The sequence below is a fragment of the Orbicella franksi genome, chromosome 12 (assembly GCF_964199315.1).
Source record: "Orbicella franksi chromosome 12, jaOrbFran1.1, whole genome shotgun sequence".
In the NCBI taxonomy this organism is placed as follows: Eukaryota; Metazoa; Cnidaria; class Anthozoa; order Scleractinia; family Merulinidae; genus Orbicella; species Orbicella franksi.
This window is the reverse complement of record NC_138156.1, coordinates 17,199,406-17,227,214: the sequence shown is the minus strand read 5'-3', so window position 1 is coordinate 17,227,214 and position 27,809 is coordinate 17,199,406. Positions and strand designations below refer to the sequence as shown.

The window sequence follows — 27,809 nt, the reverse complement described above, 5'->3', positions numbered from 1 at the left end:
TGTTTGATTATTTTCAAATGATAAAAAGTCAGCTTCCTTTGATTTTTGGTCATGAATTTCAATCTGACTTCTTGACAAAATTCTAAAAGTGAAGTTGATTTTTCAATCAACATTTGACATCATTTCTGTTAGCTATTTTTAATTGCTTTCAGACCAATCAAAACCCAAGTTACTTGTCAATAACTTACCCATGCAGTGCTTGGCTTGTTGGTTGGGTGAAGTATTCAGAAAATCAAGATGTTAGAAAGTTGTCAAACATGCTAACATATGGTAACAGTACAATCACTCTCAGTAACAATGATCATTATTGGTTTATAAGCTTGGTTTTCAAAAGATACCGGTACTCATTTTATGACATTCCAGTTTTTTTCTTGACAAAATTATTTGTCACAAATTATTATTTTATACTAGTTGGATCTCTTTCTAAATAAACCACAGAAAAAACTGTGAAAGGTGTTTCACTTTAAAATGAGTAGGTTTGTTACATTGATAACATTGTATTAACAATATTTAACATTAAAAATAACAAATAAAAAAAACATTCTGTAAGACAGAATTTCCATCTAAATTTAACATGATCCTACCCCATGATACATGATACCCAGCGGTAGATAACTGAAGAGACAGCAGGGAGGTGAAGCAAAAGTTAAAATGGACAAAATCAGCTCAACAAAATTTGCATTTATTTCATCAAGCTGAATATTTGTTTTAGTTTTGTCACACCCCAGTTGGCTGTCCTTGGGTCTCTAAGAATAGGCAGTCCTTTTTTCGTAGTGTCATCCCCTGAGTTTGCCAACTGTAGGACACTGCTCGTAAGTAGGCTCAATGATGAAGCCATACACATAATACATGTACTACATGTTCTGTAAGGAACTGATTCGCTAAATGTCTTTTGATAAGTTCTCAAATGATTCTTTTTTTCTCATACACCAAACATGGGTCACCTGAAGGGGAAGTACCTCTCTATTAAATACAGAGTTTCAAACACAACCTGCAAAAGGAACAAGATACAACAGATAAAACGTTAATTTAAAACATTGTTCTAGTTTAGGATCAGCTTTTGTTAGGCAGTTGCAAGCTGTCCTGTTGTTGAAGGTTTGAGCTCATAAGTCAGTTGTTGCAACTCTTAAAACAAATACCAAGGAATGGTATAATTATTATTGGCACATAAGCAAGGCTTAAGAGCAACTGCCAGCTACTATTTAATTATAAAGAAACAAAAATTAATTAAGGAAAATTAACAGTAGCATCCATGGAATGGCTCTTTATCAACTGTTTCTGGATCAAATTAGAATTTATCTACAATGTGCAGTAGTACTTAAGTGTTAGGTTTTTAGGGAGAACCTGGAGAAAAAGCCTTGGAGCAAGGAACAGAACCAATCACAAACCCAACCCACATACAGCGTAACCAATATGAGTCTTTTAAAAATTTTGCACAGCTTCACAGGCTTGCAATACATACAAAGGACTTCAGGTGCATAGCTCTCTCCATGGCACTCTAAAAGGTCTCTTTATTAAGGTATTATTTTCAAAGCTTTGTATCATATGCAATTGTGTGGTTGCAGAAAATATCCATACCTCCACCCAGGAAGGTTATTTTGTACTCCAATCCCCCCCTGGAATTTCCAGTTTAGCTTCCTTTCTCAGGGGTGGATCCAGGATTTTTCTTAGGAGGGGGTGCACCACTAAGGAATAGTGTAACTGACTGGTGAGGTAAACAAATTTTAAAAATCATCTCAAGGAGGGGGGTGCATTCCCTGCTCCCTTCTCCTAGATCTACACCTGATACTTTCACTGTTGAGACCCCCTACTCCCTCAGAATTCTTTTGAAGGGGTATGGATATTTTCTGGACCTGAAAATTGTGAACTCCATACCTCAACAGTTATAAGTGCAATAATACCCCATTCCAGTCTGAAGGAATGCTTTTCACTGAGGTGTGTCCTTAATAACTCCACCATCTCAGAGCAATGATTTAATTTCTCATTCATCACCTTGTACAGAACCAAAGAACTATTACCAAATGTCATGAAATGTATATATTAGGAAGTGTGGTTTTAATATGGATAAAGAAAGTGCAGGTTCAAGGCTGGTCTTGGCAAGACACATTACTACTCTCAGACTGTTCCAAGTGTGCCTTTGCTCATTCCAATCCATTTTAGGGAACAATCTACCTGTGGCCTAACTTTACATTAATTTTTTGAACTAGTGAGACAGTCTCAGATAGTGCAGAGTGCAATTTAAATACTTAGGGGTCAGGTACAGTGGTCACACAGGTCCTCACCCCTGCCGTTCTCTCCCTTGGTAGTCAACTACATGTAGGCCTTTTCTCCCTTCCACAAAATTTTGACAAGACATAATCTTAGCAGTGTGCATGCTTCATGTTTGTATTGTCTTTCAACTATACTGAAATGCCAATTTTATTTCCTAATATCAACACTGTTTAATGTGAAAGTATTTTCTGTGACTATAGGTAAAACGTTTACCCTTGTCCTTTTGTGAACATCCAGGTAAATACATGTTTTATCATACAAGCTTTCCAGGTTTTCACGATCCCAGTAAAAATCTGGGGTCTTCAGAAGGTCGGAAGACAAATTGATCTTGTATCTAAAGGAGAACAAAGGCACTATCAGCACATACAAAACAATACCAATCAATCAATCAATATCATTCATAAACAGTTTGAAACACACTGAGTTGTGAAATATTATTTAAATTAATAGATTAATTCATACAAATATTGTATTTAAGTTCCTGCATACTAGCATACCTGAGAGAAATAAGTTCTCCTGTTTTCTCTAACACCTCCTTTCTTGACATCTTTACTTTTATTCCTCTTTTCAAATCCTTAATTTGTAAAATATTAACAATATTAGGCCCATTGGCAAACCATTGAACTGTTGAGCTAGACCAGCCATTTCAGGGCTGTGGTCTAGAAGAGCTCAGGTGCCACAGCTGACTAGCTTTTGCCCTTGAGACTCCTTGTAATTCTTCTTACACCCCAGCCTTACATTTGGCTTGGTTAATGTCTTGCATTTATAGTCTCAAGAAGAGTGGAGCATTTTAATACAAATGGAAGAAAGAACTGTGTACTTTCATGCAGCACCTACATCAAAGAGTTATATTATTTAGTAGCCACAAACAGCGTATATAATAATTTTTATTTATTGAATGGAGTTGAAGATCAAAATCCAATAATTTGCAAGGCACTAGGTCATAATCAAGGTTCCTACAAAGAACTGCTTTGAACATCAGGTGAATAAAAGCAATGGCTTCAATAATCTATAGACTCATTTACCTCTGGGACCCATCGTATGGACAGTATATACTCATCTAAGACATCTTCCCAGATGGCAAGTTTAACTACGGTGTGGAAAAACAAAAGAGAAACATCCCCTTCATGATTGATTTCTTACTTATTTTAACAACCATGATTTGAAACAAAACTCTTGTTTGAAAAGTATTAATTCTAGGCCTACGAATAGTTGTCGACATGATGACCAAGTTAAATCCCAAATGACAGAAAATCTACATCTTGAAAGGCACTGGCATACCTACAATAAATTGGTATGGATGGTACAGTACATGTATAAACTCGGAGAGTGAAGTGCCTTGACTAGGAACATTCCAGATTACTGTGCATTTAATTATAGCTGTAAATTATATTGCTATTTTATTATCAACTTCACTTATTAACTAATTTTTTTTTAATTTAATTCTACATGTATTTAACACAGCTTCAATGTATTAATCTGTTGTTAAACTGTTTGAATACTCCTCATCCATCTGAGTGTTTGCCCATCCGTCCATCTGTCTATCTGTCTGTCTGTCTGTCTGTATTCATCCATCTGTCCATCCATCCATCAGTCAGTCAGTCAATACTAAATCTGGAATCTGCACACATTTGGCAACCAAGAACAAATTAAAGTAATAATTATGCAACAAATGACTCTTACCAGATAAGGCCAGGGCATTAGAAAAAGCATATTTTTCTAATGCCATGGTGTCTTCTCTTGAATTTTCATTTAGAATAATCCTTCCATTAACAAGAGTTGTTGCATTTCTAATGGAAGAAGTAATGAAATAGTAAGAGCCATTGATACAAGAATGGTGAAACAAGCAATAATTTTGACACAAATGCAACTAATGAAATGTCTATCAAAGTACAACAAAAAGAAATTCATATATATGAATTTCTTTTTGTTGTACTACTTACTTGGAATATGAATATAAAAGTTGCTCATCTTCTGTTTCTATAACTGCAGTTTCATGTCCTTCTTCTTGGAATAGCTGGGCTGTCTTTTTAAAGTATTTCTCCTGATGTATGTAAATTACACGTTTAAATATCACTAATAACTTAATATAAATAATATTTAACAAATTATGCAAAGTTAATCAGCAATATTTGGTCTCTGTTGACATATTTTTGTTTAAAATAATTTAAAACCAATTTACAGGGCATACACAGCTACATGTATAGCATGAAATCTCTTTACCATAACATTAACAATCTTGACAGACACTTTCACCATACATGTTAATGTAGTACACAAGATAATGACGAAAATTCTCAATTAAGCCCTTGCTGAAGACAACGTTGAGAAGAACATTTTCTTTATTAATAATAACTAGTAATAGTTATCACTAAAGCTGCCCCCATTTTCTTATATTTATGCTGATTGAAAACAATTGTCAGAACATTATTGTATGAAACAAAAATTTTATTTCTTTATCACTCATACTGTTATGCCAAATAGATGAGATGCCAAAGGTAAAACTAGTGATCGAAAGGGTATTTAGAGGCAATTGAACACAAGCAAAGTGACACTCGCCTGGAATTTCGAGATATACTTCACAATAATATTACTTTCCATACTTTCTGAGTTGTTTTTCTCCCAAAATCCATCTTCAGGATCTTTGAAATCGTTTTCAATTTGTTCTAGATAAGAATCTCCACCATTTCGAACTGAATTTACTTCATCGCACTAAAATCATCATGCAGGCCATAATGTAATTGTAGAGTTATTAACCAGGACCACCGTGCTCGCCTAGTTTCTTCAAATAGGGATCGATTCCAATACTACAGACAAGTACTACTAATATACTATTACTTCTTTATACACGGGGGTACTATTAATGGCTTTTCTCAGGTTTTGGCCTCTACTCTAGGCCAAAACCCTGCGCAGAACCCTGCAGGAGCAATAATTGTTTCATTCATACCTCTGACTTAGACACATTCCATAACACCAAAGATCCAAGCCACCTTTTTAAGACAACACAGATAAAATGATGAAACTATCACATAATTTTCAACAAAGGTTTAAAAATTGCAATTACATGTACAACCAAAAACCAATGATAAAATCCAATACCGTAAATCCTCTATTAAGCCCCCCTGTCTAATAAGCCCCCCTCACCTCCCCTCTTATTCAACACAATCAAGTTAAGAGCAAAGAAACGTACAACAAACTGTGATTGGTGAGGACAAATGTAAATAACACTTTAATTTCTAATGTAAAGAAATTTGGATTGATTTTAAAATGTTGTACCTGAAGAAGAACACCTCTCCATTGTTGTTACCATTTTCATCTTTTATACACACACGTAAGACGTTTGGTTCCTCTATAAAAAATAAAGTTTTAGCTGTCATGATTATATTTTAGCTGTTCCAAGCATTAGTATTTACATTCAATGTCTTTTAATTAGACATAAATTTCCAACAAAAACCATAATTAATGCTATCAATAACGTTACGTATAAAACATCAAAGGTGATTAAGTAACATAATTTTTAACACTTAACCTATTGACTCCTGGAGCTTTGCGCCAAAAATGCATTTTTTGGTCATTTTGGAGATTTTCAGGCTGGATCTGGGCCAAATTAACTCCAACCTACTCAAACAGGCATTTGCAACATGACAGCATGCCTTTCTTTCCACTAGCATCATGTTTTACAACATTTTCGCTCAGGCATGCGCAGAAATCAAAATTTTGAGGTTTTGGACGAGAAAGTGACCTACGTCTTTAGGCTTTTCGATTTTTTTTTTTTTTTTTTTCGCCTTTCCTTTTTCTCCTTTTCTTTTCTTTTAGCTGCAGTGATTGACCTTCTACTGGAATTGCTTCCAGTTTAAAACATTCAGAGAAAGCATCATCGAGACAGGCAATTTTTGCCATGGAGTAGCCACGTGTAGGGCCAGGAAATTTTGTTCTGAGTTTTTCACTCAACTTTTTGAGCATTTTTGTGCATATCGCAGGCTCCATTGGGCCAATCACTCTGATCTGGGTATCACTGGAAAGATCTTTTCCTCCTGCAGAAGTTGAGCATAGATGATGCCAATTTTGGTCAAGGGTGATGACATCAGAAGTGGAAGAAAGGCCAAGGCTCGTCATGGCCAGTTATGGCCGGCACAGGAGTCAATGGGTTAACATGCTACTTAACACCAAACCACAAATTACTTACCTTCTGGTATAAAGGTAATCTTATATTTTTCCATTTTGCTCAGGTAATTGTGAATACCATGAATGTTGTATCTCTCACCAGTAACATAAGCTTGACAACACATCCAACCCTAAAATGTAAGGATTAATTGAAACTAAGCACTTCTTTAAAAAAGTACATTCAATAATTTAAATCTCAAATTTATAAACTAAGCCCCTGCCCGACTTTGGATCAGTTGGGTTAGGGTTACTGTATACCTTTAGAGATGTCACATGTCCAAGTGATGTAGCACGTCCACTTTGAACTGTGGATACCTACACCCCTATATCAAATTAAAGCTAAAAAATCTAGAAATCAAACTATACCAAGAAGTTTGAAAAAAAAGGAATTGTCACATTTTTCACAGCCTCTAAATGTGAGCATTCAAATCACCTCTTGAAAGTTACAAGTCCATGGGAATTTAATGTTCATTTGCCCTCAAATTTGTATAGCAAATTTTTTATTTTGAAAATGTAATAATATTTTTTTTTTCACTGAGAGTGATTTTTGTACGATCACTCCAAAAATTTATTAAATAAATCCTATTTTTCGAGAATGTCCTGTAACTTTTCACCGCAATAACTACTGAATACGGCAAAAGCAGGTCAATACATATTTTAGCACTTTTATTCTGAAAACTGAAGAACAAAAATTAGCAAAAAGACAAAAGTTGCTTTAATTTGACCTGTGGCTTTCAAAAGGAAAGTGACAGAGGTCGTGAAAAATTTGACAATTCATTTTATTTCAAAACTCTTATCAATACCATACTGGGCAAAATTACAAACAATATAAATTATCTTCAATTGCCTTACTTGTTGATTGGACTCTTCATGGTGTACACGCATCTTGTGTGAAGGAGACTTTGTCCTTGGGCGAACCTGGCTTGCTTGTTGTATCACTGCCGCTTTGCCACCACTACTTGCATAATTAAGTGGAATTGCATACATCTGTAGAAAAAAAAAGAGAAAAACAAATAAATGGGCTTTTAAACCACAGAACATACAAAACTTTATCTGCAATTCACTGATGAGAATAGTTCACTCCTGTTTTTTTTTTCTGTATGTATTTAGCCTGCCAAATCGGTTCAAGTCAAGTATCAACTTGGTTTTCTTAAAATATTTATTCCAGGGGGTTTTCATTCAACCCTCAACCACATATATAAGGCTGCATTTATTGGCTTGTTTCAGAAAACATCCATACTCCTCCCCATGGAGTGTTTTTTGGTTTCATTCCCCCTCCCCCTTATCCCTCTGGAAATTCTAGTTTTGACTACCCTCCACCCTCCCCTCCCCCTTTATAGAGACTTAACCCATATACACTAGAGAATTCCTTGTTCTTTTATTCACTGCCGAGCCAAACAAGCCAAGCAAGCCACTAAATATATAGACCTGGGACTTAACGCATATATAGATTATTCCTTGTTCTTTTATCCACTGCCGAGCCAAACGAGCCACTAAATTTATGCACCTTCAAAAGTGGCCCTGTATAATTTGTGTAGTTGCTCCAAAATTTGGTATTCACAGGGTGCAAAGACAACTTATTTTCAGGCTAGCCCTCTAGACAAGCTGTAAAGATAATCTACTAGCCTGAAAGTCATTCTCACTCGCCCCCCCCCCCCCCTCCCCGCCCCCCACTTTCCCCCAAGAAAAACTCTTAAGGTAATTCCCCTGAGATAAAACTGTCAATAGAGTTTTCTTCAAACTTTGTCCACTGAATATTTATCATATAAGAACTTAAATTATAAAATAAAAAGGGGGGTGCCCATGCTCGTTAAAGAGCAGTGAGGTATTAAAAATGTCCCATTTTGGCATTATTTAATGCTTCTTACTAGAATGCATTCCAAGTTATTGTAAAATCTTTGTGAGCCCAAACTCATGAAAACATGCCTCAAACTACAGTCAATACTTGTATTGGACACAAATAACCTTTTTAAGTTTGATTTTAACAGACATCTGAATCCTTGTTAAAATATTGGAACCAAATTGCTTGCCACAGCTATCAAACTGCAAAATAGAAAAGACTACAGTGCAGCTGCTATTTTCCTTATTTCTTCAATTTTCAGCAATAGAAATCAGATCAGTCTTTTCTCACACAAAGCTAATGATTAGTTGATTAAAACGACGGGGAAAGAATTGGGGTGCCCAATCTCGTTAGTGAACTATAGCTATTTTTCAACTGACAGAACTCAATATCAAGGCAAATCCACGTGCACGAGCGCGCGCTAGTGACGCCATAAATTATACGCAGTAAGGATGCGCAGTGCAAATGTGAGGAATCACCTTAATAGCAGATTTGTTTAATGCAATGCTTTGTCTAGTATCTTAACTTTGCTATAACTAAATTGCTCCGAATTCAATTTTAAGAAAATAATTTGCCATCAAATTCCCATACAAACATTGTGTCCGTCTATCCGTCAAGATGGCTGTTGCTTGATGTCCTTGTGAATGCGTGAACGCAGTGTATGAGTAAACTGTGAACTTCAAAAAATACACAATTCCTAGGCAAATCGTCCATATAAATTCGTTTGCATACCTTAAACTTGCAGTCCTTAAGGAAATTTGATGATTTCTGCAAAGGAAATTTGTCAAAAAAGCAGCTGAAAGCCATGCACTTTTGAAGAAATTTCGTCGCCATCTTGTTTTCTGCGGTTGTCCGCTGTACAAATTTTTGCGCCGCTGTCTCACACCTCCCCCTTCACACCCACTCTAATACCATAATAGGAAGGCATAGTTTCCAATATAAATTACTTCGCGGCAAAACTAGCAATAATTAACTGTATTTGGGAGAAAAGTGAAGAAAAAATTTGATTTTGGCGTTAGATTTTCCTAAAACGACACGTTTACACAATTATTTCGAAAAAATTACGAGACCTATGTCATGTCCCGAGACTGCATTCTAAGCGAAGTTTTCATTGGTTATAATGTAAAACCAGCCTTTCAACTGACCAATCAAAACACATTACTGAAAGGTAAAGATCCCGGAACGAATGATCTTTGTCCTCTGCATTTTGCGTAGCAAGCGTTGAACGGGTTGATCTATCTTGCGAAGTATAGAGGATTGAAAACGCTCTTACCTTATCAGCATGGATGCTCCTTTTACCCCCGAACTAAAAGCCGAGCTGAAGAGAATTGCCGAAGCCATTGTAGTACCTGGCAAGGGTATTTTGGCCGCAGATGAAAGCACTGGAACCATGGGCAAACGACTGGCTGGTATTGGAGTGGAGAACACCGAAGAAAATCGTCGAAGCTATCGACAGCTTCTGTTCACCTCGGGAGCAGAAATGGCTAACAGTATAAGCGGTGTCATCCTCTTCCACGAAACCCTGTATCAAAAGGCAGACGATGGAACACCGTTTGTGAAGATTCTGCGAGATCAGGGAATAATTCCCGGCATTAAAGTGGACAAAGGTGTCGTGCCCCTCGCAGGAACCATCGGCGAAGGGACAACTCAGGGACTTGATGGATTGTCTGAGAGGTGCGCCCAGTACAAAAAGGATGGCTGCGACTTTGCAAAGTGGCGTTGTGTTCTCAAAATTTCTGAGAATACGCCCTCGGAGTTGGCCATGAAAGAGAACGCCAATGTACTCGCTCGCTATGCAAGCATTTGCCAACAGAATGGTCTTGTTCCAATAGTCGAGCCTGAAATATTATGCGACGGTGATCATTCTTTAGAGCGATGCCAAACAGTCACGGAAGCAGTCCTGTCTGCCACTTACAAGGCCTTGGTTGACCACCATATCTACCTCGAAGGCACACTGCTAAAACCAAACATGGTAACAGCTGGTAGGCAAAAAATTTGACTTTAAACATCCACTTTATAGATACGAATTAACAGCTATTTTGGCCAAGGTTTCTGTTTCTGGATAGAGGTATTTAGATTCGATATTGGCCACTGTAATTATCACAAAGAAGCAAATTGCTTTGTATCCTGGATGACATTGCAATAACTGAAAGCTTTCTTCCTGTGATGTTATTGTGCAAACAAACATCTCCGAAAAACTAAAATGCCCCTGAATACCCCCTGTGCATTTGTTTACACTAGGGACCATATATGTGTCTTATTTAATTTAGCCCTATATCTTTGTAAATTCAAAAAGCCTTTTTGACAGGCGAACGCCTAGAGCTAGTTCGTTTGCGGAAAATCTACAAAATGATTTTATTCATAACTCACGTAATATTAACAACGTGTCCATGCATGATTTCAGCCAACCTTTGTGGTCAGGGGGAACAAAGACACATTTTCACCACAGTGTAATAGCAATTTCATTCGATTCACTAAAAAAGCTGAGTTTACTGCAGTATTAGTAAAAAAAATATAGTTTGTATCAATGAAGTGTTGGTGTGAAATTGGAATTTTCCTCCTTGTAAATTTTGTTGACACTTGAGGTTAATGGGGTCTCATGTGATGTATAGTAATGAATTGTTCCTTCGTTGAAACAGATATCAATCACTACTGAGTCTGAAAGATTGAAAGGGGCTACAAAAAGGCTCTTAAACCTTTTTAAGTTCTATGCAGAACTGGTCTTTAACTGGATATTGCAATAGTCATGGGCTTGAAGTAAAACTATCATTTGAGTATGTTGTAAGAATGTTTTTTCTCTTGAAAAGGTCAAAGTTGCACTACCAAGAACACACCACAGCAGAATGCTCAGGCCACTGTAACAGCACTGTCACGCACTGTACCTGCTGCTGTGCCTGGAATTGTATTTTTGTCTGGAGGTCAATCAGAAGAAGAAGCTTCCATTAATTTGAATGCCATCAACCAATATCCAGGTGAATGACAAAATGAGGTTCATTTTCATCTCTTGTGGTTCATCTAAAAACAATGACTGCTGGCTTGTAGTCGCATATTCTCAGTTTATCTTATTATTTCCAACAATCGAGATCACAAGGCCAGATCCACATGGACAGTATTTTACTACATTTCACCCATGATCCTCATGTGTGCGACTCTCTGTAAACTGTTACAAACATATTGAATTAATGGTGAGCCATAAAGACTGTAAATTTCAGTCTGAATTGTCTTAGCATTACATGCATTATATTCAAACACATTCATCAGTCACTCATCCTCATTGTCCCAGCTGGGACATAGGCCAATATTTTAATTAATGGTTTCTGTAGCAAGAAAGTTTTTCCGTCGTCAGGCTGCAAACCCAGCGCACAGCCTTTGCTGTACTTGGTTATCAGGTGGTAGAGGACTTCCCTGGCTTTGGCTGTTTGACTGATATTTTTCATTTAAATAAGTTGGTTAATGGGTTTCATGGTTACTGAATGTTCAGAATTGCAAAGCAGCACTTCAAATTCTTTGCCTTCCTTTCATTCAGGTAAGAAGCCATGGAGTCTGACGTTTTCATTTGGCCGTGCTCTTCAAGCAAGTGCATTGAAGGCCTGGAGTGGAAAAGCAGATCAAGTGAAAGCTGGCCAGGTAGAGTTCTTAAGGCGTGCGGCAGCTAATGGAGCTGCAGCTACAGGAAAGTTTACTGGAAGTGCCAGTGTTGCTGGAGGAGAAAGCCTGTTTGTTGCTAATCATCAGTATTAAAACATCCAACAGTTCTTCCATTACTGATGTTAACTACAGTAGAATTACACAGTGATGCAAAACTAATAGAGAGGACTCAAGCTCTAGATGTCTTGCTTTAAGTGTGAAACAAAGAGTAATGTAGGGCTATTTAACTTAGAAAATAATTTGGAAATCGTGAAAGTTCTTTTTCTGCTGATCTGAGTGATTATAAAACAATCTTGTAGTTTCTGTAGGTAGTTGTAGATGATAGTTTAATTTAACCCCCTCTTTCCCTGAAAGGTTCGTTAAGATGGAGAAAAGATATGAAAATATCAAAAATAAACGATGAGAAAAATGTTTACCTTGTTTTTATTTTGTCTTGATAGAATCCCTTAGCATTAACTTGCTTGATGCTACAACTTCTCCGAGTATAGAGCATTTTCACATAGCATTTCAGCAACCATATTGGTCAATGGTGTACTAAAGCAATGAAACAGCAGCCATGTTAGGTGACCAAAACAATTCTCTTATAGAAACATTTTCTCTTGTTCCAATGAGTTTGTATGGCTGCTGGCCACTTGAGCAAAAACCCATTACAGATAAAGATTAATACAGTGGAGCCCTGCTTTACGGCCACCCCGTTAAATTACGACCACCTCATTATCACAACTACTGGCCCAAACAAGAGCACTTATTTAAAGGACCCCTTTAATATAACCAGATTTTGGTGTCCTGATGGTGATCAGATTAACAGGGTTCCACTGGAGGGTCTAACACGGAATTGACAGGATGCAGGATGAGCCCTTTATTCCCTGCTGGGATGCGGGATGAAAGGAAATTTGAAGCCAGGATGCAAGATTGCAAGGGGTCGGCAGGAGGCATGAAGTTGGTTATTTTAATAGCAGGACATGGGAATTATTGATTTTTTCGTGCAGAAAACAGGATGAAAGACAGTCAGAATTCAAATTCAAATTCACAGCTAAAGTTTCTGAAATATGAACTACATTCCTGGATACAAAGATGACAGATTCCATCGAGTCTAGTCTTAATGTGCCAACACATTACAACACTACAGAGACCTTTCATTGCACTAAGTTTTGGGCAAGTTGCCCACCACAAGTGAGAAAAATCTTTAAGGAGACCCCTTTCCTTTCCCTAATTTCATATTGCAAGAGGGAAATCCCTAAAAGATGTCCTAGCAAAAGCTAAGCTGTAAAAGCTCTAGACCAGTTCATCTGCAAACTGGAGGAGTCATGTACAACCCTGTTTTAGACCCCCTTAATGGATGCTGTGTCTACTGTAATATTGATCATAAGAACTGAGATACTATTCCAGATGCTTTGGTCATGGGGTTCTTGATGGCCAACTGACTAGTGTGTTCACTTTGAACTGATAGGTGCCATATTTCTGGGATTAAAAAATAGCAAGAGAAAAAAGAGATGGGGTTTGGTTCCTGTGACATACTCCTGGACTGCTCTTTTTTTGGCTTGCCAATTTTTGCACTGCTCCCAAATTAAACCAATGCATGGAACAGGCTATTGTGCAAGAATGTTAACTCTTAGTACCTCATAGAATCCAACCTACAACATGTCTGATTCTGGCAATGAAGCTTTCTTCCTGATACCACTGTGAGATCATTATGTCAGTCATGTGGACCTTGTGCTCTGGACACCTTTAACTATCTTTCTCAAATTCATTAAGTTTAAACAAAGGAAATCATGACTGTGACAGTGTTTGGATATCTGATCTTAATATTAACATAGATTTTTACAATTCTAAAGGTGATTTCCAGTCTGTACTGCGCACTCTCAAGAGTTTTTATGATTTTTGTTTTGTTTCATGTAAGACATCACAAAATGCAACATTTTGCAACTACTTGCATGAAGTACATTATTATAAAAGGCCTCAAAGATAAGGTATGTGGTTCAAAACGAATAACATCAATTTGCATTCCATCGAGTGAGACTCGTAAAGTTACCTTCCCTTACCTTACCTAGGGTGCTGAGAATGCACAGTAGAGACTGGAAATCATGTTACTCTAATTCTCCATTTCCTCCTTAGTTTTAGTTTTGATTGAGAAGATATATCAAATACTCAAGACAGTGCTGGATGCATGGGTTTTATTCCATGTCTCTGAAAGGGACAGTTGACCCATTTCCCCAGCCATGAGGGTGGAGAGGATCACGGGCACACCAAAACACCCACAGCTGGAGACTGAGCCTACAATATATGTAGAGTCAAACACCATGCACATAAATGGGTATCCACAGAACCTCTGCTCAGGGGATATCTATTTACACTTAATGGAAGGCGCAAAAGCTTGGGTGAGTTCCAGTCAGTGCCAGTGAGTGTAAGATTTCCAGCTTCTTGCACTCTTAATACTGAGCACTGGCTCCCATATTTGCTGGAGATTTCTGGAAGCCACAAGACCACAAGACATGTTTGCACCAAAAATGCTCCATATTATAGGAGTCCATAGAGTAGGCTAGGATATGGCCCACTAAATTGACTAATTATACAATGGTAACTAAGAGATATAACTACAAGGATAACAGTTCACAACAGGTCACTAATTAAGGGTGAATCTGTCTTATACAGCATTTGTTATTATGTATTAAATAGGTAATAGCAAATGCCAGTAAGGTAAATTCATCCTCAATTGACTCTTGTGAGCTGCTGTCCTCCCCTCTGAAAATTCCTGAGTCTTTGACACCCCCACCCCTCTGGAATTTCCAATTCCCTCCAGGGTCGGGGTATGGGTATTTTCTGGAACCACATAATGTTCTGTATCTTTCCACTGCAATAATTATTGAATATGGCAAATGTAGGACTATATATTTTTCAGGGCTTTTAATCCAGAAACTGAGGAACAAAACTTAGCAAAAGAAAGGTAGATTTGACTTGTAGCTTTCAAAAGGAAAGAATATATAACTATTTATCCGCAATTTCACTGATAAGAAAAGTTTACCGCGGGTTTTCTTCCTATATGTATTTAGCCTGCCAAATCAGTCCAAGTCATGTATCTATACCCATACCCCTTACACCTCCCATGGAGGGTTTTTTTGGTTTGACCCCCCCCCCCCCCCTTTATTTAATCCTTTTCCTTTAACCTTAAAAATTTAGCTTTAGAGACACCCCACCCCCTTGGAATTTTCAACAGCCTGCCTTAGGGTGGGTGTAGATTCTTTCTAGAACCACACATTCACGGTTCAGCATTTATAGGACAACCAGTCCGTACTGCGCACTATCGAGAGTTTGTTTACGTTTTTTTCTTTTGTTTCATGCATGATGTCACAAAATGTTAACATTTCGCATCTACTTATATGATGTAAATTCAGAGTTTCATGTCACCCACCATTATGGACTCGAAACGAAGCGAAGCTTTATGTTTCGTTCTTCGTTATATCACCTGATGAAACAACTTCGCGGCTGTGAAAATCAATGAAGCAGTTGGAAAAAGAATTTAAAAGGCCTCAAAGATAAGGTATGTGGTTCGCAACGAATTTAAATCATCAATTCGCATTCTATCGAGTGAGGTTTTTTATCGTTATAAACATTAGGGAGCTGAGACTGCGCAGTACAGACTGGAAATCATCTTTAACGGTCCCATAATTAAAAGCAAAGAAAATGGAGCACCAACTTTTTCTGTACTTAATATTATGGCTAAAATTTGGTATTCACAGGGTGCAAAGACAACTTATTTTCAGGCTAGACCTCTGGACATGCTGTAAGGAGGTGTAACTGTGATATACCAGTGTGAAAGTATCTTGTCTTTGCTGTACATAAATTGTTCAGAACTTAATTTTTTTGAAAATAATTTGCCATGAAATCCCCATACAAATACTGTACCCGTCTCAGCTGCCGTCTATCCGTCAAGATGGCTGTCGCTATGCAATGTGTTCTAACAGAAGCACATCACCTAGGGCGCTTACCATTCGACCAAAAATTCCGAAATTTTCGAAACGGGGTCAAATGGTAAGGAAAGTTCCTAGGAAAAGTTCCAGAAAATCCGGAAATCGTTGAATTTCCGAAAAGCGAACCATTCACCCAAAAATTCCGGAAATTCCGGGATGAAATCAAATGGAACGGAAATTTCCAGGAAAATATGGTCGAAAATTTGGGTATACCTCACGAGGTTGTCCTCTTTTTCGGAAATTATGCAAATTCGCGATTTTCTATTCAGCGCTAGTTCTTTTGGCCGCGATTACAGCGAGTTGGACATCTCACGCAAGGATGACGGCCTATGGAGTTCCATCCCCGCCAAAAATCAGAGTTGATCACAACATTCAACTTGACAGTCTAACAATTAACTTGGCGAACATCAACATCATATTTCACTCCTCAACTTTGTACTTTGTATCACAATCATTGAAACTTTAAACATCAACTTTCAAAGTGACAGTTCAACGTTCAACTTTATCCATCAACATTCATGTTAACGTGTCAACAATGATCTTGACACTTGGGCTGTCAGCAAAAGATGAAGTTTGAATCTCCAAGTCGAATGTTGAGTCACCAAAGGCGCACCAATCCCGCCAAAATTCAACTTGAGAATTCGACTTTCAAGTTCATAATTCAACATGAATTGTTACGTGTCAATATCCGTGTTTAGCAATGAACATTGCTATTGCTGATGACGCAAATATGTTCACCATGACGTAATGTTCTCTCTCTTCCTCCCTCGAGAAAGTACCCTGGTTGCGGTTGGTCACGTGCCTAAGTATGCCAATCAAAGCCGCACCGAGGGTGGGTCCTCAACTTAAATTTAGTCAACACTGTCTAGGGAGGTGAACGTTTGCGCTGCTATACAGACGTTATTTATTTTGAAAGTGAAGCAAGTTGCTTGTCAGAGATCCTCCCTGACCAATGCCTCGTCGCCATGATCTGAACTTCTATGAGTATGAGATGCTAATTGAGAGGGAACTTTGCCTATTTTTCAGTGCTTTTTTAAAAACCGTCAAGAACCTGCTTCGGATCGGTTTAATCAGTTTTTCACAGCAAAAGAATTAAGTAACCGTCAAATTATCGACGGGATGCATTCAGCTAAATGAGAAGCTAGTTTCTTGGCCGAAAATTGGACTTACCGCTAAAACAGTTTTAAAACGAAAGCCACTGGATTTTGCAAACGCGCGACCGATGTCGCTGTTGTCAAGTTCTTCATAAAATTTCTCACAACAAGAGAACCGAATGACCGTCAAACTGTCGATTGGATAAATTCAACCAAATTCAAAGCTAGTCTCTTGGCCATACACTGGAAATATCAAACTCTACACGAAAGCATCAATGTCTCCGTTGTGATTTTTTCGATCGAAAAATATAAGCTGCTTAATCAAGTTATTGGTGTTCAGCACTCAGTCGTTAATGCTGTTGATGTCAAGTTCTTCGTAATTTGTTTTCGCCGCAAGAGAATGGAATGACCGCCAAACTGTCGATAGGAGTAATTCAATGAAATTCAAAACTACCTTTGTGGGCGAACAAACAACGTATTTAACTCCAAGCGAATGAGTAAATACCTACGTTGTGATTTTGCCGAATGAAAAATGAAATTAAATTCACTGTTCATTTATTGTTGTGGTCGTCATTTCCAAGTTCTTTGTCTATTATTTTCACCACCACAAATTCCAAACACCGTCCAACTATCGATGGGAAAATTCAGCCAAATGCAGGGCTAACCTTTAAGCCGAACTTTGATGCATTGAACTCCAATATCGAATGTGTCAATGCCTTCGCTGTGAGTTCGGCCGAGGTTACAAATTCCACTCCATACTGGGCTCAGGAGGTGAGCTCAGTGGAGACAAATTTTAACTGTCCTGCCCCTCCCTCCAATCATTTTTCTGGAATCTGGAAAAATCTAGCAGACACGTGACCAGCCACAACCAGGGTACTTTCTCGAGGGAGGAAGAGAGAGAACATTACGTCATGGTGAACATATTTGCGTCATCAGCAATAGCAATGTTCATTGCGAAACACAGATATTGACACGTAACAATTCATGTTGAATTATGAACTTGAAAGTCGAATTCTCAAGTTGAATTTTGGCGGGATTGGTGCGCCTTTGGTGACTCAACATTCGACTTGGAGATTCAAACTTCATCTTTTGCTGACAGCCCAAGTGTCAAGATCATTGTTGACATGTTAACATGAATGTTGATGGATAAAGTTGAACGTTGAACTGTCACTTTGAAAGTTGATGTTTAAAGTTTCAATGATTGTGATACAAAGTACAAAGTTGAGGAGTGAAATATGATGTTGATGTTCGCCAAGTTAATTGTTAGACTGTAAAGTTGAACGTTGTGATCAACTTTGATTTTTGGCGGGGATGGAACTCCATAGTACGGCGACGCGTGTTCAAAAATGGAAATACTTTAGAATCATTTCACTTCTATGTAGGTAAATTCGTGAAGAAAGCGTGTTATAAAAATAATACCCCGTAGTGTACTTGTTTGTTTTGCGCAGGCTGGCTAGGAAGTGTACAAAGATTTATAATGCCTGCAGAACCATTGTACGACTCATTAAACCCTTTGTTTTGCGACTTTTTCGCTGCCGTTGTGGTTTGTATAAGGTCCCTGCCGTGGTCTATAAAAAGTCGCGACGTCGACATATCAGTGTTCTGTTTGCTTCTATATTTGCGATTTAAACCTCGAAGTCATTGAAATATTCCAAGCGAACAAAACTGTGCGGCTTGTCGTTTTCCACACTGGAAAAGTCTGTGCTTCTAGTTCTGACCAATCAGAACACATTAGTGAAAAGTGAAGATCCCGGAACGAATGATCTTTGTCCTCTGCATTTTGCGTAGCAAGTGAACGGGTTTACCTATTTTGCGAAGTTTGGAGGATTGAAAACACTCTTACCTCATCACCATGGATGCTCCTTTTACCCCCGAACTAAAAGCCGAGCTGAAGAGAATTGCCGAAGCCATTGTAGTACCTGGCAAGGGTATTTTGGCCGCAGATGAAAACACTGGGACCATGGGCAAACGACTGGCTGGTATCGGAGTGGAGAACACCGAGGAAAATCGTCGAAGCTATCGACAGCTTCTGTTCACCTCGGAAGCAGAAATGGCTAACAGTATAAGCAGTGTCATCCTCGTTCACGAAACCCTGTATCAAAAGGCAGACGATGGAACACCGTTTGTGAAGATTCTGCGAGATCAGGGAATAATTCCCGGCATTGAAGTAGACAAAGGTGTATGAAGTCGATTCGCCAACTTCTAATGTCAGTTCGCCAACGTCCAAAATACTTTTTGTAATAGAATTGAAATGTATTTACAAATTACCACCGGAGGATAATGTCGCTTTTAATAATGTGGTGGCCGAGAACTGCCATTAAAAATATTCAAATTTGTAGGAATTATTTTTGTTATTATATTTTTAATTTTGATTTATTTCTTATTTTAAGCAAGTAAACGCAAAATGTAAAATAGAAATAGAATGAAACCAAAGATAAATGAAATCAAATCAAAATTAAATTTATTACACAGCCGAGCGCTGCCACTAGTGTTTTTTTTTTTTTTTGGTCCGAAAAAAAAAATTGTTCGTGGCCGAACGCTGCCACATGGCCGAGGGCTGCCAAACAAACCCAGAATGCTATGCGGGATTCCAATATGGCGAACGCCACGTGGAAAAAGTTTAAAGATAAAGTGACCGTGAAAAAAGGGAGGAAGTGTGATGCTGGAGATACATCTCATAAATTACTTAAAGGAAACGAACTAACAGTTCAACGATTATCTTCAGAGGTATCAGGCAAAGCCCAAAAGTACGCCAGAATTGGGCCGAGGGAATTTGTGCCATTCACCGAAGATGAACTAACAATCGAGAACATTAAACGTTGTTGTGAGAGACATTTTGTTACGCAAGTCGGTACTTCTCCGGTCTGCGATATTCTCGCAGGAGAGCAGGGTCCTCCTTGCAAGACCTTGGAGGAGATACCGGATATTAAGGTACAGGGTATTAAGCCTTCTGGCTCAAGATCGTACATGACATTATACACAGCATCGCGAGTGACGTGAAGATTGTATTCATGCCTTACTTTCTTGTATATAGCCAACTCCTTCTTCACTGCATCTTTGACTTCTTCCACGGAAACTTTTGGATTATCGTAATATCGCAAACGTCTGTCTAACGAACGAATGCTCCAGGCATTCATCGGAAAATCCCGCTTTAAGAAATCTAGGGCTTCTTCCCTTTCATATCCCTGTCTTTCCACATCTTCTCTTAGCTTCAAATCCTCACGCCAAACATCCGCTATGTTGGACGCGGATCCCGCAAAGCATTCTGGGTTTGTTTGGCAGTCCTTGGCCATGTGGCAGCGTTTGGCCACGAACAAATGTTTTTTTCGGACCAAAACAAAAACACTATTGGCAGCGCTCGGCTAGGAAGTAAATTTAATTTTGATTTGATTTCATTTATCTTTGGTTTCATTTTATCTCTATTTTACATTTTGCTTTCACTTGCTTTTATTTTAAAAAAGAAAAAAATAAAATAACAAATAAAATAACAAAAATAATTCCTACAAATTTCAATATTTTTAATGGCAGTTCTCGGCCACCATAGAATTGTTCATTTCAGCTTGAAAAATGTTCGTTTCACTCCGGCCCCAATCTCTCTCGATCTGTTCGATCGATCGAAGGCCAACAATAAACTGCAAGACTGATACTACGAGAAAAACGTTCCGAGACACCAACATGACAAGAACCGATAAAGTAGGATCGCAACAGTGGCCGACCGTACGTCAGTTCGCCAAAGTCCAAAATAATTTTTTGGTTGAAAATAATTGTCAAATAGACAACTTGCAATTCTCTTTCTTAGAGGGATTGTTGATGTTACTTCTATCCCGATTGTGTTATGAACCGCCATATTTGTTATTGAACCTTTCAATTCGCCCCAATCCCCCCTCAGATTTTATTAGGTTTCTTTAATGATAGTTTATTGCTGGTCGTTTTCTTTTGCAAACTTGGTGGCTCCTAAAGGAGCCGTTTTTCGGTTGTGGGTTTTGTTAACTTATTCAGTTCCCACGAGTCGGGCCGTTGAGATGTGAGCAGGTTTTCAGCAGCTGTGCGGCGGTCTTCTCCTTCCTCTCGTACTTCTCCCAGCTGTCGAATAGCCTCGCCTGCAGGTTTCGGTACTGCTTCCGCTGGACCCGCTTCAATTTTCTATCTGACACAAGCCTGATGGTGACGGCTATAAGTCTCGCCTCTCTGTCCAGGAGCTCAATCAAGGAGTACAGAGATAATCCGCGCTGCCCACTCACACGACGATCCAGAGCGTTGTGCCATCTCTCGATGTCGTTGTTAGTTCTGATGGCCTGCTGATAGACGCTCCAGTCATTTGGAAGGAACACCTTGCTTTCAATCCACTGTCGTCTGATGTAGGCGACGAGGTTCTGAAGGGGCTCTGTTTGTGCTTCCGCTTGCAGGCAAGGGAACATAGGCCTGATCTGGCGCTGAGGCAGGAACGGAAGGGCCATCAGCTCTCTGATATATTTGTAGACCGCATCGTCCTCAGAAGAGACTCCCTGCGGCTGAACTCTTACACCCGGAAACAAACATAGACAAACACATTAGTTACGTAGTAAAGAGGAAAGAGAAATAGTTGAAAGAAAGAGTTGAAACGTCAATAATTTATGTATTTTTATGTAAACCATTGATATCAAACCTCAACTAAAAATGCTTATATCGCGTGTAGGGTGAGATTCGTAACGAATGTTCGAACGATAAGTTGTTCTGTTTTTATCTGTTGTTCGCCAATAAGTCATTTACATATATGCATATGTGCGAATGTTCAGTTCAAACTAAATGCGACTGGATAACGTACCTTCCTCCACACGGCTTGCGTCTAGTGGAAAACGCATCCCTGAAGGGACACAGCTGGCAGGATCGTTCTGAATGCCGCCCACAGCGCCTTTTCAAAGTCTAGGCGGGTAACTTGCTTGATGGCTGGCTCGCATGGAAGCAGTTCGATGATCTTCTTTAGTACCTGGGAAATAATGTAACAAGACGCTAAGTTACATGAAATTTCAAATAATGCTCAATTTTCCCCTAAATTTCTTTCTTCCCAGGAGTCACGCAAATGCTGAGGTATTGATTAGTATACTCGGAGGTTTTTCAATTTTGTATTAATTTAAACGAGGCGTTAAAGTTTGATCCCGAACAATCCTTAATGTATTTAGCTTTACTATAATACTCGGAAGCTGCATGATATTTTCCCAGTTCGATTCCGAACAATGCTTAATGTCTTTATCTTTACCATAATGCTCGAAAAACTGCATACTGTTTTCCCAGTTCGATTCCGTTCGACTTGTTAAAATGCTTAATGTCTTTATCTTAACTTTAATGTTCCAAAAACTGCATAATGTTTTCCCACTTATATAAATTTATAACATAACATTAATACCTTCTTGTAGTCTTTTTCTTTCTTGTTGGCCATTAGTACGAACACAAGCGGGACTTGCTTAGCATATTCTCCGGATCGGACGAAAGTATTCACTGTCAGGAGCTGCTTGAATGGGAGGCGTACAAGCTTGAACGTTCCGTCCACGTAGCGGGATTTAGCCTTGGCCAGGATATTCAGCTGCTCTGTTTGGCGAAGATCAGGTGCCTTCTGTTAACTCTCGACTGTCTGGAAGGTTATGGGCTGAATTTCCGCGATGACTTCGCCAGGGGCCGGGTCTTCGATTGATGATTCCACTTTTTGTGACGGTGGATCATCTTTTGGATATAGAAGAGTGAAACTAGTGTTAAAGGGGCACTATCATAGTGATTCTGTGTTTGAGTCATTTTTCTGATTTTGGCTATTTTTTCTATACCATACCAAACCGTACAACTAAAAGCTAACTACTTTCTCCTCTTCCTTCTGCAATTCACTTGATCTTCTATAGACCTTAGTCATAATTTTAGTGCTGCTATAAGAACAGCCTAAAATGTCCGTCATAGTGTCCTTTACTCACTATCTGTTCTCTGATAGATAGTGAGTAGCGTATTTAGATAAAGTTTTGAACGACTAGTAGATTTATACTAACGCAATTAGATTATTCCCTCTCTACGACTAGTAGATTTATACTAACACAATTAGATTATTCGCTCTTTACGACTAGTACATTTATACTAACACAATTAGATTATTCGCTCTTTACGACTAGTACATTTATACTAACACAATTAGATTATTCGCTCTTTACGACTAGTACATTTATACTAACACAATTAGATTATTGGCTCTTTACGACTAGTACATTTATACTAACACAATTAGATTATTGGCTCTTTACGACTAGTACATTTATACTAACACAATTAGATTATTGGCTCTTTACGACTAGTACATTTATACTAACACAATTAGATTATTGGCTCTTTACGACTAGTACATTTATACTAACACAATTAGATTATTGGCTCTTTACGACTAGTACATTTATACTAACACAATTAGATTATTGGCTCTTTACGACTAGTACATTTATACTAACACAATTAGATTATTGGCTCTCGATTTCTATGCGAAACTATTAATCTAATAGTAAATTAAAAACACTCACCCAAAGTTGCCTCATCGGAGAATAGTGGCTCCCCGCTTTCTTCCAAACTCTCCTCCTCCACTCTAGCACACTCGAAGTTCGGTGGGTATTCGTCTAGTGCGGTTGTGGCATTCATGCACAGGTCGTAGGACCAGTCGCTCGGCTCCTCTGCCTGAACTGAGAGATGCCAGTATGGCACGTACAGTGTTGCCACCTGCTGCAGCAGCCCCTCCTTCACACAGGCAGAGAGACGCTAAATAATTAAAATGCGACGCTAATTAGTGTTAACTGTTGTGCGACTTGTGACTTTTTTGGCGACTTTTGTTTATAACTTTTACTTTGTTAAAGGCACAATTTAGAATAATTGAATATACGGTTGTTTGTGCAACTACACGCGCAGTTAATCCAATACAATTACCGGGTGGCATGAAAAACGAATAGGAATAGCCTAATGGATGGTTTATAAAGTTTTCAAGTACGATCGAATGCAAATTCATAGTCTACAAAAATAAAACCATGGGTGGTCTATAAAGTTTTTAAGTACGGTCGGCCTTCGATCGATCAACGGTCTTTGTCAGACTTGTTGCTATGCACGGGAAACAAGTGAATACAATAAACAACGCTTCTAAACGCGAAATCAAACAAAGACATTTCGACTCAATGGCTCTTTAACTACGCAAAAAAAAGGTTTTACAGGCGGTTCATACTCTACAATAAAAGCTGTGGGTGGTTTATTAAGTTTCAGAGTTTTCTAGTACGGTCGGCCTTCGATCGATCGAAGAGATTAAGAGAGAGAGAGATTGGGAAGAGTGAAACAAACATATTCATCTTACATCAAAGGTGACATTATCTTCCTCTGGTAATTTGTAAATATATTTCAAATCTATTTCAAAAAGTATTTTGGACGTTGGCGAACTGACATATAAGCGTTGGTGAACTGACACTAGACGTTGGCGAAACGACTTCATACGTTGGCGAAACGACCGGTTACCCTATAGATTTATAGCTACGAACAGAAGCATATCTGATATGCTTCTGCTACGAATTAAAGGGGTTGGTACATTTCGCTGACCCCTAGTCCATGGACTACCCCGATGGACCTGGTCCATGGACTACTTGAATGGACTACCCATGGACTACCCTAAATGGGCCACCTTGAAATCTGTGGCAAACATAAATTTAACAAAGCTAGAACCCGAACAAAAGATGTGATCGATTGACAAACACAATTACGGAACATTTGCGATGTAACAGATTTAATCCCCAACTGGACCTTTGTCACAAAATATTGCAACCGAAATAAAGGAAATGAGTTGCTTTTCTCTTTCCCTGTCATGACGTAAAGAACTGGCTCACGAGTCAGAGATGAATGCGATTATATATGCCAAATTTCCACTTACCATCTAGCGTCCTTTTCATATTGTGAGCGACCGTGAGCGACTTGTGAGTGACTACTGCGCCTGCTAGCTACACTCATTTGGCCATGGCCAGGGGGAAGAAATGCAAGATGACGGTGTATGGGTGTACGTGGTTATGTGAATGTCGTGTCTTATCATGTAGGTAACAAAAGGAAAACTCGCTCGAATCCAATAGTTGGTGACAAAGGTCCAGATGTTAAGGTAGGAAACGTTTGAGGATTAAATCGCAACTGTTCTGATCTGATTTGTTCGGGATCGTTGAATCTGTTAAATCGCAAGTGTTCCGTAATGTGTTTGTCGATTGATCGCATCTTTTGTTTCGGTTCTAGCTTTGTTAAATTTATGTTTGCCACAAATTTCAGGGTGGTCCATTTAGGGTAGTCCATGGGTAGTCCGTTCAAGTAGTCCATGGACCAGGTCCATCGGGGTAGTCCATGGACTAGGGGTCAGCGAAATGTACCGACCCGAATTAAAGCTATTTTGTCCCAGGTTTCTGTTTCTGAATAGAGGTGTTTAGATTCGATATTGGCCACTGTAATTATCACAAAGAAGCAAATTGCTTTGTGTCGTGATGACATTGCAATAACTGAAAGCTTTCTTTCTGTGATGTTATGGCATAAACAAACATCTCTGAAAAACTAAAATGCCCCTGAATACCCCCACTGCATTTGTTTACACTTAAAACCACATATGCGTCTTATTTAATTTAGCCTAAAATCTTTGTAAATTCAAAAAGCCTTTTTGACAGGCGAACGCTTAGAGCTTGTTCGTTTGCGGAAAATCTACAAAATGATTTTATTCATAATGCACGTAATATTAACCTGGTCCCAGAGGTTTTTCTTGATTTTTCTCTTCTCTTGATATTTCTCCGCATGAGAGAGCTGCGAGAGAGCTGCGAAGCGGTGAAAACACGAGTCGCGAAGCGGCGAGAAAGACTCGTGTTCGCCGCTTCGCGAAAAGAAGAAAAATCAAGAAAAAGAAAAATCAAGAAAAACCTCTTGGAACCAGGGTAACGTAATATTGACAACGTGTCCATGCATGATTTCAGCCAACCTTGTGGTCAGGGGGAACGAAGACATATTTTCACCACATTATATAAAAGCAATTTCAGCTAGAAGCAGTAGCAGTAAAAATAATTTGGTTTGTGTCAATGAACTGTTGCTGTGAAATTTAAATTTTACTCCTTTTAAATTTTGTTGGCATTTAATAATAGGGTCACATGTGGTGTAAAGTAATGAATTGTTCCTTCGTTGAAATAGATATCAATCACTACTGAGTCTGAAAGTTGACAGGGGCTACAAAAAGGCTCTTAAAACTTTTTAAAGTTCTATGCAGAACTGGTCTGTAAATTGGATATTGCAATAGTCATGGGCTTGAGTAAAATCATTTGAGTATGTTGTGCGAATGTTTTTTTCTCTTGAATAGGTCGAAGTTGCGCTACCAAGAACACACCACAGCAGAATGCTCAGGCCACTGTAACAGCACTGTCACGCACTGTACCTGCCGCCGTACCTGGAATTGTATTTTTGTCTGGAGGACAATCAGAAGAAGAAGCGTCCATTAATCTGAATGCCATCAACCAGTATCCAGGTGAATGACAAAATGAGGTTCATTTTCATCTCTTGTGGTTCATCAAACATTAACAGTGACTGCTGGCTTGTAGTCGCAAATTCTCAGTCTTATCTTATTATCTCCAACAATCAAGATCACAAGGCCAGATACACATGAGCATTATTTTCCTACACTTCACCCCTGATCCTCATATGCGCGACTTGCTGCAAACTGTTACAAACATATTGAATGGTGAGCCATAAAGGCTGTAAATTTCAGTCTGAATTGTCTTAGCATTACGTTCATTATAAGGCCATTATTTTAATTAATGGTTTCTGTAGCAAGAACGTTTTTCCGTGGTCGGGCTGCAAACCCAGCGCACAACGTTTGCCGTGCTTGATTACCAGGTGGTAGAGGACTTCCCTGGCTTTGGCTGTTTGACTGATATTGTTCATTTATTAATAAGTTGGTTAATGGGTTTCATGGTTACTGTATGCATGTTCAGAATTGCAAAGCAGCACTTCAAATTCTTTACCTTCCTTTCACTCAGGTAAGAAACCATGGAGTCTGACATTTTCATTTGGCCGTGGTCTTCAAGCAAGTACAATGAAGGCCTGGAGTGGAAAAGCAGATCAAGTGAAAGCTGGCCAGGTAGAGTTCCTAAGGCGTGCGGCAGCTAATGGAGCTGCAGCTACAGGAAAGTTTACTGGAAGTGCCAGTGTTGCTGGAGGAGAAAGCCTGTTTGTTGCAAATCATTAGTATTAAAACATCTAACAGTTCCTCCATAAGTGATGTTAACTACAGTAGAAGTACATAGTGATGCAAAACTAATAGAGAGGACTCAAACTCTAGATGTCTTGCTTTAAGTGTGAAACAAAGGATAATGTAGGGCAATTTAACTTAGAAAATAAGTTGGAAATGGTGAAAGTTCTTTTTCTGTTGATCTGAGTGATTATAAAACAATCTTGTAGTTTCTGTAGGTAGTTGTAGATGACAGTTTAATTTAACCCCCTCTTTCCCTGAAAGGTTTGTTAAGATGGAAAAAAAGATATGAAAATATCAAGAATAAAGGATGAGAAAAATGTTTGCCTTGTTTTTATTTTGTCTTGATAGAATCCCTTAGCATTAAGTTGTTTGATGCTGTAACTTCTCTGAGTGTAGACCATTTTCACATGGCATTACAACAACCATATTGTTGTACTAACGCAGTGAAACAGCGGCCATGTTAGGTGACCAAACCAATTCTCTTATAGAACATTTTCTCTTGTTCCAATAAATTTGCATGACTGCTGGCCACTTGAGCAAAATCCATTACAGATAAAGATTAATACAGTGGAGCCCTCTGAGGG

At 38.6% G+C, this 27,809-nt stretch overlaps 4 protein-coding genes and 1 long non-coding RNA gene across 6 annotated transcripts; 2 read left to right on the top strand and 3 right to left on the bottom strand.

Moving 5' to 3' along the window:
- Positions 1–902: 902 nt before the first annotated feature.
- LOC145462435 (required for meiotic nuclear division protein 1 homolog) lies at positions 903–9,418 on the bottom strand. Of its 2 annotated transcripts, XM_081445966.1 has the most exons (12): positions 9,008–9,418; positions 7,288–7,422; positions 6,458–6,566; positions 5,548–5,620; positions 5,219–5,261; positions 4,215–4,315; positions 3,955–4,061; positions 3,297–3,361; positions 2,769–2,845; positions 2,485–2,605; positions 1,876–1,992; positions 903–991 (listed from the first exon to the last, which is right to left on the bottom strand). In XM_081445966.1, the coding sequence occupies exons 1-12, from the start codon at positions 9,107–9,109 to the stop codon at positions 941–943; spliced, it is 1,101 nt and encodes a 366-aa protein (XP_081302092.1). In that variant the 5' UTR covers positions 9,110–9,418; the 3' UTR covers positions 903–940. The 2 variants fall into 2 exon arrangements, with proteins under 2 accessions (XP_081302092.1, XP_081302091.1); XM_081445965.1 differs by lacking the exon at positions 903–991 and having other exon boundaries at positions 1,805–1,992.
- A 56-nt stretch (positions 9,419–9,474) lies between these two features.
- LOC145462438 (fructose-bisphosphate aldolase C-like) lies at positions 9,475–12,334 on the top strand. The gene is made up of 3 exons (XM_081445968.1): positions 9,475–10,257; positions 11,083–11,247; positions 11,802–12,334. The coding sequence occupies exons 1-3, from the start codon at positions 9,558–9,560 to the stop codon at positions 12,014–12,016; spliced, it is 1,080 nt and encodes a 359-aa protein (XP_081302094.1). The 5' UTR covers positions 9,475–9,557; the 3' UTR covers positions 12,017–12,334.
- A 97-nt stretch (positions 12,335–12,431) lies between these two features.
- Positions 12,432–27,796, top strand: LOC145462258 (fructose-bisphosphate aldolase-like). The gene is made up of 6 exons (XM_081445760.1): positions 12,432–15,461; positions 18,778–19,162; positions 19,678–19,916; positions 22,405–22,600; positions 26,335–26,499; positions 27,011–27,796. The coding sequence occupies exons 2-6, from the start codon at positions 18,838–18,840 to the stop codon at positions 27,217–27,219; spliced, it is 1,134 nt and encodes a 377-aa protein (XP_081301886.1). The 5' UTR covers positions 12,432–15,461; positions 18,778–18,837; the 3' UTR covers positions 27,220–27,796.
- LOC145462489 (uncharacterized) lies at positions 20,981–21,442 on the bottom strand. Its single transcript, XM_081446025.1, has one exon. It carries the CDS (start codon positions 21,440–21,442, stop codon positions 20,981–20,983), a length of 462 nt encoding a protein of 153 aa, XP_081302151.1.
- LOC145462505 (uncharacterized) lies at positions 22,088–26,013 on the bottom strand. Its single transcript, XR_014041210.1, has 2 exons — positions 23,513–26,013; positions 22,088–22,682 (listed from the first exon to the last, which is right to left on the bottom strand). It is a non-coding gene; the product is annotated as an uncharacterized LOC145462505 (long non-coding RNA).
- Positions 27,797–27,809: the final 13 nt, after the last annotated feature.

Coding starts and splice junctions, on each gene's coding strand:
- LOC145462435 (XM_081445965.1), bottom strand. CDS start 9,109: ATGGCGACGAAATTTCTTCAAAAGTGCATGGCTTTCAGCTGCTTTTTT. Junction 5,262..5,547: donor GGAGAGGTGTTCTTCTTCAG/GTACAACATTTT, acceptor TGTCTTAAAAAG/GTGGCTTGGATCTTTGGTGT. Junction 1,993..2,484: donor ATGTTCACAAAAGGACAAGG/GTAAACGTTTTA, acceptor GTTCTGTACAAG/GTGATGAATGAGAAATTAAA.
- LOC145462438 (XM_081445968.1), top strand. CDS start 9,558: ATGGATGCTCCTTTTACCCCCGAACTAAAAGCCGAGCTGAAGAGAATT. Junction 10,258..11,082: donor ACCAAACATGGTAACAGCTG/GTAGGCAAAAAA, acceptor TCTCTTGAAAAG/GTCAAAGTTGCACTACCAAG. Junction 11,248..11,801: donor TGCCATCAACCAATATCCAG/GTGAATGACAAA, acceptor CCTTTCATTCAG/GTAAGAAGCCATGGAGTCTG.
- LOC145462258 (XM_081445760.1), top strand. CDS start 18,838: ATGGATGCTCCTTTTACCCCCGAACTAAAAGCCGAGCTGAAGAGAATT. Junction 19,163..19,677: donor CGGCATTGAAGTAGACAAAG/GTGTATGAAGTC, acceptor AATTACTTAAAG/GAAACGAACTAACAGTTCAA. Junction 19,917..22,404: donor AGGAGATACCGGATATTAAG/GTACAGGGTATT, acceptor GTTGGCCATTAG/TACGAACACAAGCGGGACTT.
- LOC145462489 (XM_081446025.1), bottom strand. CDS start 21,442: ATGGCCCTTCCGTTCCTGCCTCAGCGCCAGATCAGGCCTATGTTCCCT.